The sequence below is a fragment of the Camelus dromedarius genome, chromosome 2, assembly GCF_036321535.1.
Source record: "Camelus dromedarius isolate mCamDro1 chromosome 2, mCamDro1.pat, whole genome shotgun sequence".
Lineage (NCBI taxonomy): Eukaryota > Metazoa > Chordata > Mammalia > Artiodactyla > Camelidae > Camelus > Camelus dromedarius.
In genome coordinates, this window is record NC_087437.1 from 95029576 (window position 1) to 95046192 (window position 16617).

At 39.4% G+C, this 16617-nt stretch overlaps 1 protein-coding gene across 10 annotated transcripts in view; it reads left to right on the forward strand.

Moving 5' to 3' along the window:
- ROBO1 (roundabout guidance receptor 1) overlaps positions 1-16617 on the forward strand; it is a 1016936-nt gene that overhangs the window by 627501 nt on the left and 372818 nt on the right. For 2 of the 10 annotated variants that reach the window (XM_064496429.1, XM_064496434.1), the window contains exon 1: positions 7812-8218. The exons of 7 other annotated variants lie outside the window; for them this stretch is intronic. In XM_064496429.1, the coding sequence (XP_064352499.1) occupies positions 8164-8218 (55 nt within the window). In that variant the 5' untranslated portion in view covers positions 7812-8163. Of the gene's footprint in view, positions 1-7810; positions 8219-16617 lie in introns of those variants that run through there. One more of the 10 variants, XM_031457743.2, reaches the window with a different exon arrangement.

Genomic DNA, 16617 nt, shown 5'->3' on the forward strand with positions numbered 1-16617 from the left:
CTTTGTAGTTGAAACATGTAAGTGAAAAGTAAGGTTTAGAAATCTTTGAATAAATAGAATAATTTTTGTATGATTTTTTTTGTAAAGTCGTTTAACTGACTTCAGCATACATCTGCTTTGTTTCAAAGACACTCATATGATACATAAATGCGACAAGATAGGTACTGTACCAGGGAAATTCTACCTTCTAGGTGTAATAAAGCAGCTTTAAAGTAGTATGTAGTGATAGGAAATTGAGAAGATGAGATTAGATCAAATCAACAAAGACTTTCAGTTAGAATAATGGAATTGGATGATTTCTTTTGGAATGTGGCCAGGACGCTAGAGAGGAGGTGATTAAACTCTTGGGAAAATATATAATTATCCTTGTTGTTAAGACAGTAGGTTAACATTTGATGTCAATTTTCACCAGCAGTTTGTTTCTCAGAGAAAATTGTAGGATATGGCTTCAGTATTTATCCACAAGAATGAGCATCTCCATATTTAGAATCCTAGTTCTCAATGACACCAGGCAGCTATTAAATCCCAAAGCCCCAGTTTAGCTTTTCAAATGTGAAGTCATTTTCCCATAAGCCATAAGAGAAATATATTAGAAGTCTGTAAAATAAATAGCATAAAACTTTCAATATGATGTATAATACTACAACTTAATGAATTTTTTATTATTAATGTTATTATTATTATTATTTATGATAAACTTGGATACTCTTTTTCCAACGTTATTATAACATTAAATATTTGGCCTACTTTTTATTTACTGGCCCAGAAAGTAAACCTTAAACAGGGAACTCTAACAGAATTTCAAGATGTTTTTCAAATCAACATAATGCTTCTTTAGTGAACTGATTAAAATAACTGTTAGAACCTAGGTAAAATATCATTCAGAATAAACAAAGCAGCAGGTGGGACTAAATATAACGAATGTACAAAATGAGACATAAATCCTAACATATGTACCTCAATCCTCTAAATATTTCTTGAATGGATTTTTTAAAAAGCGATAAAAAACCAAAAACATTAAACAGTTTTGTACAACACATCTGCAGAATTAAACATAATGTAAATTACTTACTAAGTAGTCAGTTTGTGTTCAGATTGTAAGCCTATGGATTGTGTCATTCAGCTGTGCAGCTGTTAACTATGATCCCAATTTAGGAGAATTTTAATTCGTGGTTAGAATAGTGTATGCTTGGTTCCAGATATATCTGGAAATAAGAAACCAAAAGACAGCAAAATTCTATGATAAAACATTAATATATATCCATTTTTATGTTTTTCATTATACTTTGAATGTCTTAACAAACTTGTGTTACATATTTTTCCAAGCCTTCTTGTTAAAGTTAAGAGAAACATAAAACTCCTTTGAACATTTTAGAAGTAAAATAAAAACTATTTAAACATCTAAATTCCATACAGAAGTGGAACTACAGATTCATATACTTCAGAGTTACTTTCTTATCCTAAAGTGAAAATAGATCTTTACGCAAACAAAACAAAACTTACACATCAGTGGTTTCCCAAGCTAGGACAAAATCTGTAAGAATAACATTACTTTAGTCAACAACTTTTATTTATACTTCACAGTCTGGTGTGGGGGTAAGATTCAGGTAACCAAGGTTCAAATCTGTGTTCAGCCTCATATTAACTGAATGTCCACCATCTCCTCATGTATAAAATAGGATAATAAGAGTAACTGATCTGATAATGTGTTTCTGAAGATTTAAATGAGTTAGAATATATCAAATACTTAAATCTACCTCTGGCACATAATGCTATGTAAATGTTAGCTGTTATTATTTTTATTCATAGCAATATAATATTTATTATATTATACCATAGCTCTATATCTAGTGATAGTAATATTCTAAAGGTAGAGAATCTTGACCAAGAATTTCTGATTAACCTGCTCTAGTGGAAAGAAATCTCTAGAGATTTAGAGGACTGGGTTCTAGTTTTGAGTAAGGCACTAACTAAAGGAGTGTTCTAGGAAAAGTCAATTTCTTAAAACTTTAGATTTCTCAGAGCTACAGATAGGTTCATTTAGGAAGCATTTTTCCAAAAAATATATTAACAGACAATGAAATAAGACTCATTCATTCATTCATTCAACAAACATTTGATTGCCTATAGGATACCAGGCACTGTTTTGGATGATGGGAATAAAAGAGTGAATAAAACAGTCAAGAATCTCTGACCTCATGTAAGATTCTAAGAGGAGTGGGTCAGTCAATAAAAATAAATAAGGAAATATATGATTTCTTAGATGGGGAAAAATGTCCTGGAAGGGAAAAAAAAAAAAAAAACAGAAAAACAAAGGTATGGAAAGTATTGTGTATATATGTAATTTTAAAGTTGGTGGTCTCAAAAGGTTTGATTTTTAAAATCTGAAAGAGGAAAGAGAGTATGTGTGCTGATGTATGGAGGTAAGTATTCCAGTCAGAGCAAGTGAAAAATCTCAGAGGCTGGTGGCTGCCTGATAACATCCTAGGAATAGCTTAGAGGCTGTTGTGGTGAAGTGACGTGAGCAAGGGCGTGTAAGAGGCTGGGGTAGATGCTGTCAGGGAAGCTCATGTGAGGCATTGTAGACATCTGGAAAGAGTGTGCTGTCACTTTAGGGAAGATGGGAAACCACTGGAGGGTTTTGAGCAGAGGCTTATGTTTGAACCCAGCTTGTTCTGAACCAAAGTGCCTGTCCTACCATGGAACTCTCCCCGCCGCCCCGCCACACACTTTGATTCAAAACAAGCTGGGTTCAAACATAAGATTCATTGCTTCCAGACCTCCCAACTTTGAGTTAATGATTTATTCTCTCAACCTCTCTCTAAATTAGGATGATAATACCACCTCACGTGATCATGGTGAGAATTAGATCAGATAACATCTGTGAAGGACCCCAAACATTGCCCTCAATCGATGCTACTTCCCAGTATCCTTTCCTCCATCTTCAAAAATCACTTGTCTGTTAACATTGAAGGATTAAATCTTAAGGAGACTCATGTTGTTAATAGTCAAGGTCCCAGGCTCTACCAGAAGGACTTAGCAATATAATCTCTTGAGTATCTACAGTGTCCCCAAGACGCTGAGATGCTAAAAGCCTGGCACAGCCCCAGTAATTCAACAGCAAACTCCAGTGTATCATGTTTTTATTTTTTAATGAGCCTTATTCTGTGAGACTGGCACACACGATTAGGTGAAGCCAGTGGAGTTCTATCCCGCGTTTTCCTATACTGAAATCTTTGACAGTGCCTTAAGTCTTTAAGTAACTAAAGACAGATAACCCAGGAAATCTCTTATCCCTGTGGTTCCTGGTTTGGGGCCCATAATTACTCATTCTAAAAGGCAGAGAAGCAAACAAACAAAAATAATACTGTTAAAATGTGTCCTATGTACATTCGAAAGAAAGCATCCTGATAAACTTTCATGAACAAGAATTAAGTTACACATATTTTAAAATTCCACCTAGCATTTTTTTTCTTTTCTTCCCTTCCTTTCCTCTTTCTCTCTCTCCCTTTCTTCCTTTCTATTTCTTTCTTTCTTTTCTTTCTTTCTCCTATCTTCCCTTCTTCCTTTACTACTTTAAACTTAAATTAGCTCTTTTTCCTTGAGCTCCCATTGCATGTAAAAATCTATACCCCACCACATGTGACTGATTACATGTGACTTGTTGATGTCACATATGGCACTTAGAATCAGTAAGTACTACTGTGTTGCTCATTTTTAAAAAGTAAACTTTCCTGTAGGTACTGAACGAAGTTCACTACAGAGACAGGGCTTCTCAAATCACAGTAGATGTTCCAACAGATGTGAGTTTATTCTCCCTTTATTAGTTACTTTAGGTTACCTTCCTAAATGGGATTTCTCTCATGTATCCAAACTTAGAAAAATATTCAAATATTAGATTATTGAAATATTCAACCAGTTCATCAATTTAGATACCAAAGATTGCACAGATTATTTGGTAACTCTGTATAAAAATGGCTAAACTAGCTGTTGCGCTCAGACAGGTAGTATCTTGGATAAAGCAGCACAGCCTGGGCGTGTACTGTACACGTGATGGTAACGATGGCGCTTCTCACCAGACGACCTGGAATTTCAGCTTGCATCTCAGGCTTGGTCTGAGTGGAGGCTTCTTGGTAAGGGGGAAGAGAAAGAAATGTTCTGGTTTGTAGTTTCTTTAAGAACTTGACTGTTCCTCCTAATCTGGGTAAGTGGTATATGGAATTCCTACAGCGACCCTGGGCATTTCATTATTTCCTGAGTCCGTATAACTAGCCCTATGAAAGATAAAAATCGGATCAGACCAACTCAAGAGATTATTACTGCTCTAGAATTCTGAATGTCAAAGAAGCCCCAATTCACAGGACTACTAGAATGCATAACTTTCAGGTTCCCTCAAAATTCTCAAGGAGACATTTTAGGGAGGCTAAATTTCATAAGCGTCAAATGATCAGAATTCTCTAAACTCGAGAATACACCGCTCGATCAGATCACAGTGATCAGAATAGAGTTTCTGAGAACAAATTACGACACCTTCTCCTTACCTTGATCTTTGTCTCCCAACCAATCAGTCTGAAATGAGTTGGAATTCAATCGTACAAGTCAGAGCTGCCTGAAGACCTGGCATTTGGAGGCACCGTATCCATGTGTACACACGCACACTTGCACACGTACTCACACCGACATGTTTATTATGTCATGCATTCTCCTAGTAATTTAATGTTCAGGAGTTAAAATGGAAAGGTGGCAAGTTGCTGTGATTCATCCATCTCCAGCTACTGACCTGTCATTTAACCCCAACCACACTGTTTTTAATTCTTCAGATGCGTTCCACTCTGGGGCCTGTGTAGCTCTCTGTATAAGAGCTTGGGGGGGCCTGTGGGATGGGTTTCTATTTGCATCCTGCCCCGACAGAGCCCTTTACTGTTTGTTTGCGTGAGTAAGAGTGAGCGAGTGAAAGGAAGAAGTTAGGAAAGCTCTCAGGTACGCATTCCTAATACCTTCTGAGAACAAAGTCTTGTCTTCAGGTACCACCTTTATGGAATTGACAGAAAAGCACCCTTTAGATGAGGCAGGGGAAGAAGAAAGGATCAACATGTATGAGCTGGCGATGACCAAAAGGTAGTTCCTTGAGGGAACTTACTGCTGACTTTCTTCTGTAATATAACCTCTAGGAGTAGGAGAGAGGACTTGGGGGTGGGGTGGGAGAGGGTGGTGTTGTTAATAGAAGCTGAGAAATAAAAGGATAAAAGAGAGTATTAATATGGCCCATTCAATGACAATGAGATACATGATAAAGGTTTTGAGAAATCTTGGGAAACTTCCGAAGACCAGGAGACTTGCTTTGGAGAAACAATGCAACAGGGATTCTTACACATATTCTATTTTATATTTAAAAATATACATCCTTTGTTAAGTGGAAGTTCAGAATCTTTGTTTCAAATGCTCTCGGATGATATGAGGATTTGAAGGATTTTCTCTCTCTTTCTCTTCGTACTACGCTTTAGGTTATTTACTTTCTGTTACTAGATAAGCTTTTCTTAAAAGCACATTTTATCCCAAGGAGGGAAAAACACATTTTGTGTTTCTCACTAAATATCCTTTCACAAAGAACAAATCAATGTATGTTTTTCAGCATTTACTGCACTTTCCTGGTTTTTTATTGCTGGAATGATTTTGGTTGGAGTCTTTGAATTCTTATCTCCAGCCTGTTTACTGAATTTTCAGTCAGCTTTCTCGGGATTAAACTATCTTTCGCTTTCAGAGATAGGTGCTGTTAACCAGGATTTCTTTCTGCAAAATGCTGCTCCAAGGTCATTGGTTGTAACAGCAGCAACCAAAATAAATGTATGATTTGCTTTTAAAACTGTATCTTTTGTTAGGTAATGCAGGAGCTAACTTTAAAAAAAATGTACAGCAGTATTTAGAAGACAGTAAATCCTTCCCCACCCCTCCCTCTGTCAGACATCCTCCTCTGCAGAGACAACACTGAACACAGGTTCTGGTATATCCTGATAGAGAACAAAGAAGCATGTTGAAGTTATTGGACACACCTTGGTAGATTATTTATTAAAAAGTATAATAACCCTAAATACCAGTATCAACCATTTATTGGCCACACACCATATCTCAGGTGGTTTACAAACAGTGTCTTTTTAGTAGAAAGAAAAATGAATGAATGAATGAATGAATGCAAGAATGCAGGTCAGATGTGCCAGATTTGTTTTGCTGTGGGTATAATGTGTGAATATCTCAAGAGTCCCTATTTTTCAGAAAACAAAACTGAGATTTGGCCTGGTTTCAGAGTTAGTAACTGGTAGGTTGGGATTTCAGGGCGAGGTGTACAGGGTGTCAAAGCCCACGCCTTTTGGTTTTGAAATGCTTAATTACTTCTATAACCGCAAACTCCCAGGTAGTCAAGGCTGTTTCTTGGATTTGTCCCTCTTCCTTAGTTCCTTACCCATTGTTAACATTCTGATACTTAAGAGTCAATGAAGTTGAAGGAGCGGTTCTTCGTTCCAAAAGAAAAAAAAGTAAAAAGAAAAAAAAAAGTCCCCAGCCGCCCCCCCACCCCCACCCCAGCCCCGCACCCTTCTAATTGGATTGCTTTTCTACAGGCGCCTCAACAACTACAATTTAAAATGAAATGATTTTTGTAACAAAGTGCCCATCTACTGATATATTCTAGATAGTTATTTCTCTACCTCTTGTCCTAAAGGATTGTTTGTCCATATTTGATTTAAAAAAACAATGAGAATAGAGAAGGGTGAAGGTAGAGTTATTTGAGAGTTTATTCCAACTCCTGGAAGCGGTAGGGAAGAGGTTAAGCTGGACCAGGAGGATTTTTGAAGTCTTTGGCTGGGAGGTTCCATTTGGAGAAAGGTGCAGGGGAGCTAGGGGTGGCGAGAGAAACAAGACAAGTTCCCATTCGCTTGGATTTCTGATCCTGAGCAGTTTCTCACCTGAGGGCGCAGTCGGGCACCCTGGCTTGTGGATGGAAGTATTAACGAGCAGAACTTGCCAGACCAGCGTCTGGAGAGTGTAGAGTGAAGCATGGAAAGGACCGTGCGTCCCCTTTAAGTATTCTCGGGCCGGGAAAAAGAGGGAGGAAACTGGGAGCCGCGGGGACGGTGGGGGAAACCCACAAGCGACCGAGCCAGAGAGGAGGCAGCGTGAGAGCAGAAACTTCAGACGCTGCTGATCCCGGCGAGGCTCGGGTGAGCCGCGGCGGCCGTCGCTCCCACCCGCAGCAGCATCCTCCTCGCTCCTCTCCGCCGACTCAGGGAGGTCCGAGAGCTGCCTCTCTGCAGCTACCGCGAGCCAGGGCTGCGGGCAGCCACCCTCAGGAAGTTTGGGCTCCAGCTTCCCAGCCGCGGAGAGTTCGGGGTGCCTTGCGCGCACGCCCCTGCGGGCGAGGGGCCAGGGGCGATGGTGAGCGCTGCGCCGGGTTGGGGGCGCCGGGGAGGCGTGACCGTGTCCGCGGACCTGCTGCTGTTCTCAGTGCCCTCTGCATCCCCCAAGTGATGGGAACAAGAGCCCGCCCAGGCAACCGCTGTCGCTGCACCGCCCACTCGCTCTCCCCCAGCGCCCTAGTCACCCAGGCACACCCCCGGCACCCTGTGCCGGTCCGCCCGAGCTGCTGCCGCTGCCTTGGCTGCCTTTGCCGCCGCCTCGCGTGGCCAGCTGTTGACTGGGCTCGCCCATAGACCGAGAAGCACTTTCCGGCCCTTCCTGATCTGTTCTCACACCCCAACTTTGCCGCTGCCGCGCCGGCCCTTGCCGCGGCGCTCGGGCGCAAAGTGTGGGGGCGCACCCTGGGAGGCTCCGCAAGACCTTGGAGGCAGGAAACCGCACAACTGCTCTTCGGCTTCGGCTCTTTGTTGTTCGCTTTGGATGGTCCTTGGGAAGTGGCCGAGCCTCCTCGGAAACCCTGGAGCCAGAGAAAGCAAACCTTGGAATTCTTAGTCTGCAAAGGGCTTTGAGATACTGACAAGCGTCCGGAAAGGTGGACAAGTAATTGCCCTGAACTCCTGGCGGATTGACCCACGTTGCTTATATTAAGCCTTTGTGTATAGAGTGTGTGGTGTGTGGCTTCATAAATTTGGGGACCCCATTTCTACTCCCTCCTCTTGGCATGAGACTGTATGCAGGATCTACCCGAGGACAATGATCGCGGAGCCTGCTCACTTTTACCTCTTTGGATTAATATGTCTCTGTTCAGGTAACCCCGCGTCTTTTTTCACTCTTCACTCCTCTCTGCACGACCCCTCTTTCACTTTTCAAAATCAACTCCCGAACTGCGTTTTGGCGACCTCTCCCTTCTAAGACTGGAGGGGCTCGACCCCAGGCAGGAGTTTTAGACGAAAAGGTTCTTAGTTCGCACTTTGGGTTGTCCCTTTTACCCCCCATCCCCCAAGACCCCCCAAGCCTCCTCGCTGACCTAGGCCTTTTGCCAAGTTCGAGGCACGCCCAGTTCTCTCTGGGCAAACGCACATCTGAGCGCAAGGGTGGGAGAGGCAGCGGTTGGCGATGAGCTTGGGCCCTCAGGATGAGCCAAAGTGAGTTTCATCCATCGGCTGCTTCCCTCGGGAAGGGAGATGTGCGCCCGGGGAGCTGTGGCCCAGAAACACGCCAGGATTCCTGAACCTGGTCCGCCAATTCGCCCCTCCTCTTCCGAGCAAAGGGGTTATTAGTAGTTGTTTTATGTAACCAAACTCTGTAATTAAATTCGATTCTGAAGAATCTTCAGGAAATAACTCCTTCTTACGGTAGGATATAAACTAGCCACTCTGCCTGGCTGAGTTTAGAAGGAAAACAGGCAGTTTCAAGTATCTGAAAGGGAACACTTAGTTGCCTGGGAATTTTCATTGGTAAGGGTTGAAACAAGGCTGAATTTCGGATTCGGGGGATTCATTAAATAGTACCGAAACTCTCCATGTGACGTGTTGGAAGGATGCTGCGGTGGGATACGTTTGACCCAAGGGCGAACACGGCATCTCCTTGCAAATAGTTTTCTTAAACTCCCTAAGAAACTTTTTTACTATGGGGCAGTAGAGCCACGACTCAATTTTTCTTTCTTTCTTTCCTTTTAGTAGATTCTGGTTTCAATCAAGGATCCGATTTCAAGCCTTAAAGCACGCACACGCACGGTGTACCTCAGGGAATTTTTTATAGTCGTGTCCTGGGCTTCAAATTGCATCGGGGCCTATAGGTTAGAGTCACTTAGTTTGCATGATTATGAAACAGCTTTGAAGGTTGGTTTGAGTTTTTTGTGGTCCATGGTTATGGTTTATATTTTGACCAGAGATTTTACTTAAATTAATGAAGTATGAAGAAGAAAAAGGAAAGTGCACGTCAACTGAATGATAGCAAATAAACCTCTAAAATAATTTTAGCCCACAAGATATGCTTTCTGACTAAAAGAAAGATTTGCAACAAAACTTAAGTAAGAAATTCCTTAGTGCTTTGAAGAAAAGAGAAAACAGAAGTTTTCCTTTATGTCACAGTGGAAGGATGTATAAAGGATCCACACTCTTTGGGGCTGCCTCTTCTTCCAGCTCCCGGTCTCTGTAACATAGGTTTTTTTCTTAATTTGCAGATCTGAATGACTGAATAGTTCCCCACCCCCAAGACCAGCCAAGGATGCAAATCAAAAACATTAAGTTCTGATCTCTCTATTTGTCTCTCTTTGCCAGGTCTACTCCTAGTTTAATTTACAGCTTCAGATACCTTTGAGATTTTTGTTGATTCACCTTCTCAGTTAAAGTTTATTCACGTGTGTAAAGTGAAGTGTCAGTGTGATAAATGACTGGAGGGGCAGATTACTGAAGATAGGGGGCTTAATGGTCATTAGTCACTGTTTGAGCTGAGTTTGTATATGTTGGGACTTTTTATCGTGGCTGTAGATTAAAGATAGGGTCACACTAATAGGGTATCACTGAAAGCTGGTCGTGTCAGCGTACAAATTCTGTCTTCACTGAGAGCAGTATCTTGGAGTGTGTGTACCGTCCTTTCAGGTTTAAAACTTTGATTAGTACTTAGTACCTGAAGTTCGTAATTTAAATAGATGTGAGGCATTTATAATCTTAAAGCTCAAATGATATCTAGCTTTGTTTTTCTAATTTGATTTCCATTTAAGCCACGGATGATTTTACTAAATCCAAGTTTTTCCTGTAGGTGTGGTTATCTACTTCGTCGGCCAGGTTGCAGGTCAGAGGTATCTTTGTGAGATGCTGTCTCATATTTAACCTGTAGCTGTTTATCAGTCTTCCGATGACTTTCACTCCTGCTTGGGGAGGCTGAATTATTGGGCTGCTGGGGTGATTTCATGACAGTGTGCTATTCTTAAGCCCCACTATTGATTTGAATAAAACTTCACAGAACTCAGATAAGTAAGTAGAGTTGGGCGGGCTCAAAACACCTGGACAGGGAATGAATGAAGTTCTTGAAAGATTGTGTTTCATATCTCGCCTCAAGCCTAAGATCACAGCCTATCACTTGTTAATGGAGTGTATTTAAGAGAAATGTGGTGAGTTTAAATAAATCAAAGTGTACTGAGGGGGTAAGGTACCTTCAACAAGATTTAACCTGTAAAAGCATCTATTGGTTGTCAGGTCTTTTTTCTTTTTCTTTTTAACCTGGCTGCCAACTTAACAAAGTCCTATAGTTTTCTTCAAACAGATTATAAACTTCACGTTGATGAGCTGATGTCATACATAACATCAAATATTGTATGTTTGCCTTTTGTAGACTTTTATTTATTAACCTAATGCTACAATACATAACTCTTTATTCTAGGAAACTAAGATTTTGGAAAAACATGGCAATTTCTTTAGAAATTCATTTTTTTCCCCGGTGCATTTCTTTACTGTTTGTATACTTGAGTTCTTTTCTACGGAGAGCTAGACTTTTGGTGAGGGGAGCAGATGAGATAGCACTGGGAAAAAAAAAAATCTGTGTGATCTCTCAGGAACTGATTTAAACATTCTTCCTTTATGGACTTCCTTTCCTCAACTCCATTTGCTAAAACTTGCTTCTAAGTGAAGATGTGATTAAATTTTAGTTCAAACTTAGGATGTGATGTGAACTTCAAATGAAGTGGAGAATCACTAGTGCTATCTTTCTTTTCTCCTTTTTTGGGGGGAGGGGGAGGTCTTTTTCTCTTGGGGAGAGGGAAGTTTTTAAAAGTAAGTTTCACTGTGTGAGCCACCTATCTGGCTCTGTGGCCTTTCTCTTTAACTGGCAAGATTCTTTGGTAATTCCAATAACTTCTTACTAATTTCTTTATAAACTTTTTAGCTTTCAAGTATAGTTATCTGAATACTGTGACATCTTTTAAAAACATCCCATTTCTTGATAACGGGCCCTCTAATACATAGGATATTTATGGCTAAAATGTCTTAGAACAGTAAATTTACGTGAGATTTTCCCTTAGTCTTCACTATGACAAATGAAATATTCTTGTGTGAGTTAATGTGGTACAAAATGCTACATTTTAAACCTATAATCATACTTGTTTGTTTGGTTCTTCATTTATTGTACATGGAGTAGGTATCTATAGTTTAAAATGCTAGACACCAAGAATAAGACTGGGAGGAAACTTGGAATAATATCTTGCCAATGAAGATCATAAATAGTTGAGTCTATATATAGTCATCTTCTGTGTTAATAAAAGATGCTAGGGTAATGCTCATGTTAATTTCTGGCCCTTTTAAAAATAATTTGATTCTTAAAACAAAAGTGTAACTGCGTTCCATGCACAATTTCTTATAGAAAAATATAAGGAAATCAAAAGTTGTTACTCAGTTTAAAATTAGGCCTAAGGTAATCTGTAGAATAAATTAAGAAATTTGGTAATAAGAAAAGAAAAAAAAAATGTGAAATTAGAGGCAGAAGTCCAGAGAGGTATAGTAGAAACAGATCCAGAATTAAACTCATTTTAAACTATAGGAGGAGTGGGTATGGAAGTAGACAGAGCTGCCAAATCTCAGTGCACCCTCTGAGCACACAGAGGACATAAAGCAAATCTGAAAAGTGGGTTCTTGAAAAATTGATATCAGTGTGTGTGCTCTATGTTGAACAACTATTTAAAGAACTAGACATTTTTTAAAACAAAGAAGTGATTTGAGACATGCTTAAATCTTTAATGAATTCAGACAATGGTTTTTTTTGAAGCTAAATTTGATAGAGTTTAGAATGTTGACTACCTCAATTTACACAGGAGTGAAAAGCTAAGTAGTTACCTTCCATATTACAATGTTTTTTTGCTTAGAAGAGACCAGTAAAGTGAAAGAAAGAAATAATTTTAAAAAATGAGATCAAGTTCAACTTCTGGTGTACCCTAAGAAACTTCATGATTGTGACGACAACCCTTGCTATGAAGATATGGCTTTCACTCATTGAACATGCACCATTATCTTATTTAATGCTTTTAAGAAGCCTGTGACATAGGTGCTAATATTAGTATTTATATATTTATATAAATATATACATATTTATAGTTTTTGGTTGTGGAAACTACATCAGGAGAGGTTAGAAGATGTGAATGAGCTTGGATTTAAAACAAACTGATTCCAAAACCCTTAGCCATCATACATTTTCCTAGTTGAAAGAGAGAAATGAAGAATTAAAATAAGAAAGATTATGATTCAATCATTCTTTATTTAAAACATGTCCCCCAAATCCCCCCTAAACACTGTGGTTTTTAACACTTGAGAATTTGGAAGGGAAGCATTTGTATCCTGCGATTAAGTAAATGGTCGTTAAATTTTTAGATCATCAGGCAAGACATTCAGTTCTCTGCATTCAACCAACCTGCATCCAGCCTTTATCATGTCTGTATTTTCTGGCCTGCTTCAAAAAAGAAACTGAACAGAAGTCAAAACAATGATGACTGGTGTTGCAGAAACACAGATATACAGCATTCCAAGTTGTATTTTGAAAAATGAATGCCATCCTCATTCATGCACACTTGAAGAAACATTTTGCTCTGAGTCCCAAGGCAAATAATTGGGTACTTATCAGGGAAGAGCCTGTGGAGAGACCATCATTTCCCCTGGGATTGCTGCTTCCCCTCTGTGTTGGACATGGGCTGGTGGTTGCTTAGTAGTAAATGAGCCTTCTGCTTGACTGCTGTTCACAGATGACCCACTTCATGGTTACTGATCATGGAAGGGTTGAGTGTTAATACCTGGTTGATCAGCTGGTTGGAAACTGCTTATGCAGAGCCAATAAAGTTGCCATCCTGTGGAGATCAAAGGCCACCTCCTTTCTTTACAATTCTGAATTAGTATGGTTTCCTTTTCCCCTTCTCCCTCCATCTTCAGCCCTTTCCTTCAATCTTGTCGTTGAAGAAGAGGAAGAAAAAAGATTATCTGTAGAGTACAGGAAGTTAGCTTTGATCTCCACTTCTTCGCCTCCCTCTCCCTCTCTCTCTCTTTAGCCATCCAAAAGGCTATTTCTAACGCTGGAGGGTATCATGTTGCATGCTTCATGGGAGAGCTCAGTCTCATTTCCCTTAAGCCAAAACAGACTGCTCCAAATTCTTTTACTTCTGTGATTTTACTTGGCTTCCAAGCATCTTATGACAGTGTTGTTCCACACATAAAACAATATTTTGAACAGCATGACTGTGCATATCTTTCTGATTTCATTCCGTGAGAGAAGTTAGGCTGCAGTATTCACAGCTCTCTGTTGCTTAGAGCCAGAAGGGAATATCTGTTTATTTTATTTAGTTAATTCATTTTATTATTTGGAGGAGGGTGTATAGAAGTTAAAACAATTGGCGAAAAGGTTCTCGGGTTGTGATTTTGATGCTGAATAGTCCATAGGCTTAAATGCCTGTCACCTAGTTTGACACTTAAATGAAGTGTTAAAAGCACCACCAGTGGATACAAGCAAATGTCAACAGAGCAATGTGGTTCTGTCTTAAGTGGGAATATATTCTTCTGGTGTCAAGTAAGTGATTTATATGCAGCGTGTAAGAAGTGGTAGGCGTCAATTGCTAATAATACAGTGTATCTTGGGGATCTATTTTTTCGATCATATTAGTCTTCCTGACTAGAAAACATGTTTTTAAAGCACTAGTAGTTCATGGTCACACTTTTCTAAAATGCTCTTGATTAGATTTCAGAAAATATCAAGTTCAAAGCTCATCAGTACATTCCCTGAGAACCAGGGACAACTTATCCACAATCAGCCACAGAAGGAACATGGAGTCCTTGGAACTTTCCCAAAATTATTTGCAAGAGGTTCTGCTTGACAATACCAGAGAATGAGTTTGTATGCCTGGCACTTGTAGATTCTTCTTTAACTGCAAGGAAAAGTATTTTGAGAGTAATAAAATTCTTACAGGCAACAACCATTTAGTACTTTACACATTATTTTAGGTATATGTTATCCTCTGATTGACTTAAAATTTCAATGAGCAGAACAAGAGACATTGCTTACTTAATATGACCATAAAGTTCTTTGTAGCATGTTGTGTTTGCTCATAATTAATGTACCATTGTGGAAAAAAATATCAACTTGGTAAACTCATTCTTGGATGTTAGCAGAAGAGGAAACAGGCGCCTGATTTTAGTTTCCCTACTCATGTGATTGAGGTACTTTTACGTCATTAGCAATCCCAGGTAGAGTTTGAAAGGAAATTGGGTCCAAAAAATAACACTTGCCTGTTTCAAGATCATTTGGCATCCCATAGTGGCAAAGAGGTACACTAAGTCTCATAATTTAATCTCCGAACTTACATAACACGCGTACTTGCTGTCAATATTTTCTGTTTTAATGTGTGATTGTTTTCTTCCACTAACAATGTACTAACTTTGTTTGGCTAAAAGTATCTGCCTGCAATTCCTTTTCCTATGCAAAAGAAATATAAAATTTATACTTTTTAGTTTCACAGATCTAAAGCTGATTTTGTTTGCTCAGGCTTAATTTAAAAGGCAGTCTTTTATTACCAGGAAACTTCACTAAAATGATGCTTGTTCATATAACAAAGTGAGTTACAACACATTTGTACGTGCTAACTACACACCTCTGGGTAGCTTTAAACTACTTTAGTCGCCTAGTTTGGGAAGTAATTTCAGTGTCTCCAGACCGTTCAGTTAGCAAGTTGTCTAAATAAAGTAAACTGGCTTGTACAAGCTGTGGGAGATATGCTCATCTGTTTTCCTCCCTCCTGTTTGAAGAAAAGTGAGAATGTCCTTAGCAATCTGGTATGAAGTTTGGAACTAGAATTTGCTGAAACTGATGAACTTAGTAAATATATTGCCCATACCAAAACATGTAGAAGGAAAATATGAGGCAGGCAGAGGCTTCTGCTTGGAGCCTCCACAGAGAGGAGGGTCATTTAGCGGACAAAATTGTTGCTATTCATCAATTAATAATTAGGTTTCAGTAGAAGCATCATGAGGGCAGCTTTTTTTTTTAAGATTCAGTATGGTCAGAGAGGAATCAAAATTCATTTTATTATTTGATCTTTTCTACTGCTAAGGGCCATTCAATTCCAGGGGCTCATCCTTTCCTGGGACTTCATATTCAGAATTACCCTTTCATCATTTTGTATTTGACAAATTGAACATAATGTTTTAATAACCACATGTATATACATATATATATAGAGAGAGAGACTGATGATGAAAAAAACAAGTAATTCGTTAAATGATGAAATATGGACCTAACTGTGTGCACTAACCCTGAAGCTCTGGGAATAAATAATAATATCTCCAATAATTATAAAGTCTGTAAAGTGTTTACTGTCTGCCAGGCACAGTGCTCTCATACTTTCTTATTTAATACCACATTAGGAATGAATGCATTGCTTTTATCCCTGTTTATCAATATGGAAAATGAGGTTCAGAAAAGTTAAGTTCCTTGACTGAGCTCAGTCAGCTGGTGTGGTGGAGTCTGGATTTGGAACCAGCCTGTCTGATCCCAGAATTTGTTCTCTTCACCGTTATACATACTACACGGTTCCTGTATAGGAAAATGGTTGTAGATGGAACAGTATAAAATGTGTACGTAACAAGGCTAAGATGCCTTTTTGTGAGGGAGCTAGCTTGTGCTGCCAAACTGTTTTAGTTCTTGTTTGGATGTCAGATTTTTTTGGTATATCTGATTGTTCCCCTCTTCTGCTTGTCACATGATAACCCACAAAAAGAATGTACCCTGGTAGTATACCTCACAGAACACAGGAAGTGAAGTCCAGCCCCATAACTTAGGTTAGTGGAATGCAGTGCTGTTCAGTTAGTGGAGGAAATCTGAGATGGTAAGAACCCAGCAAGTTTTATGATGGCTCAGTTGGGTAGGTGAATAGAAATTTATATAGACAGTACTGGGGAGGGGGAATGTAACTCAGCGGTAGAGTGTATGCTTACCATGCACGAGGTCCTGGGTTCTATCCCCAGTACCTCTATTCAAACAAACGAATAATGAGCGAACAAACAAATCTACCCCACCCCCAACATTTTTTTTAAAGGAATATACTATCTCTGGGATCTAATTTCTCTAAGAAACTGGTGTTGAATTTTTGTTTTTTGAGCTTGAAAATACTTTATTTAGTGATACAATGTTACAGGTTATAAAAACATATTAGGCAGCATCTTGGTTAGAATCTGTGAT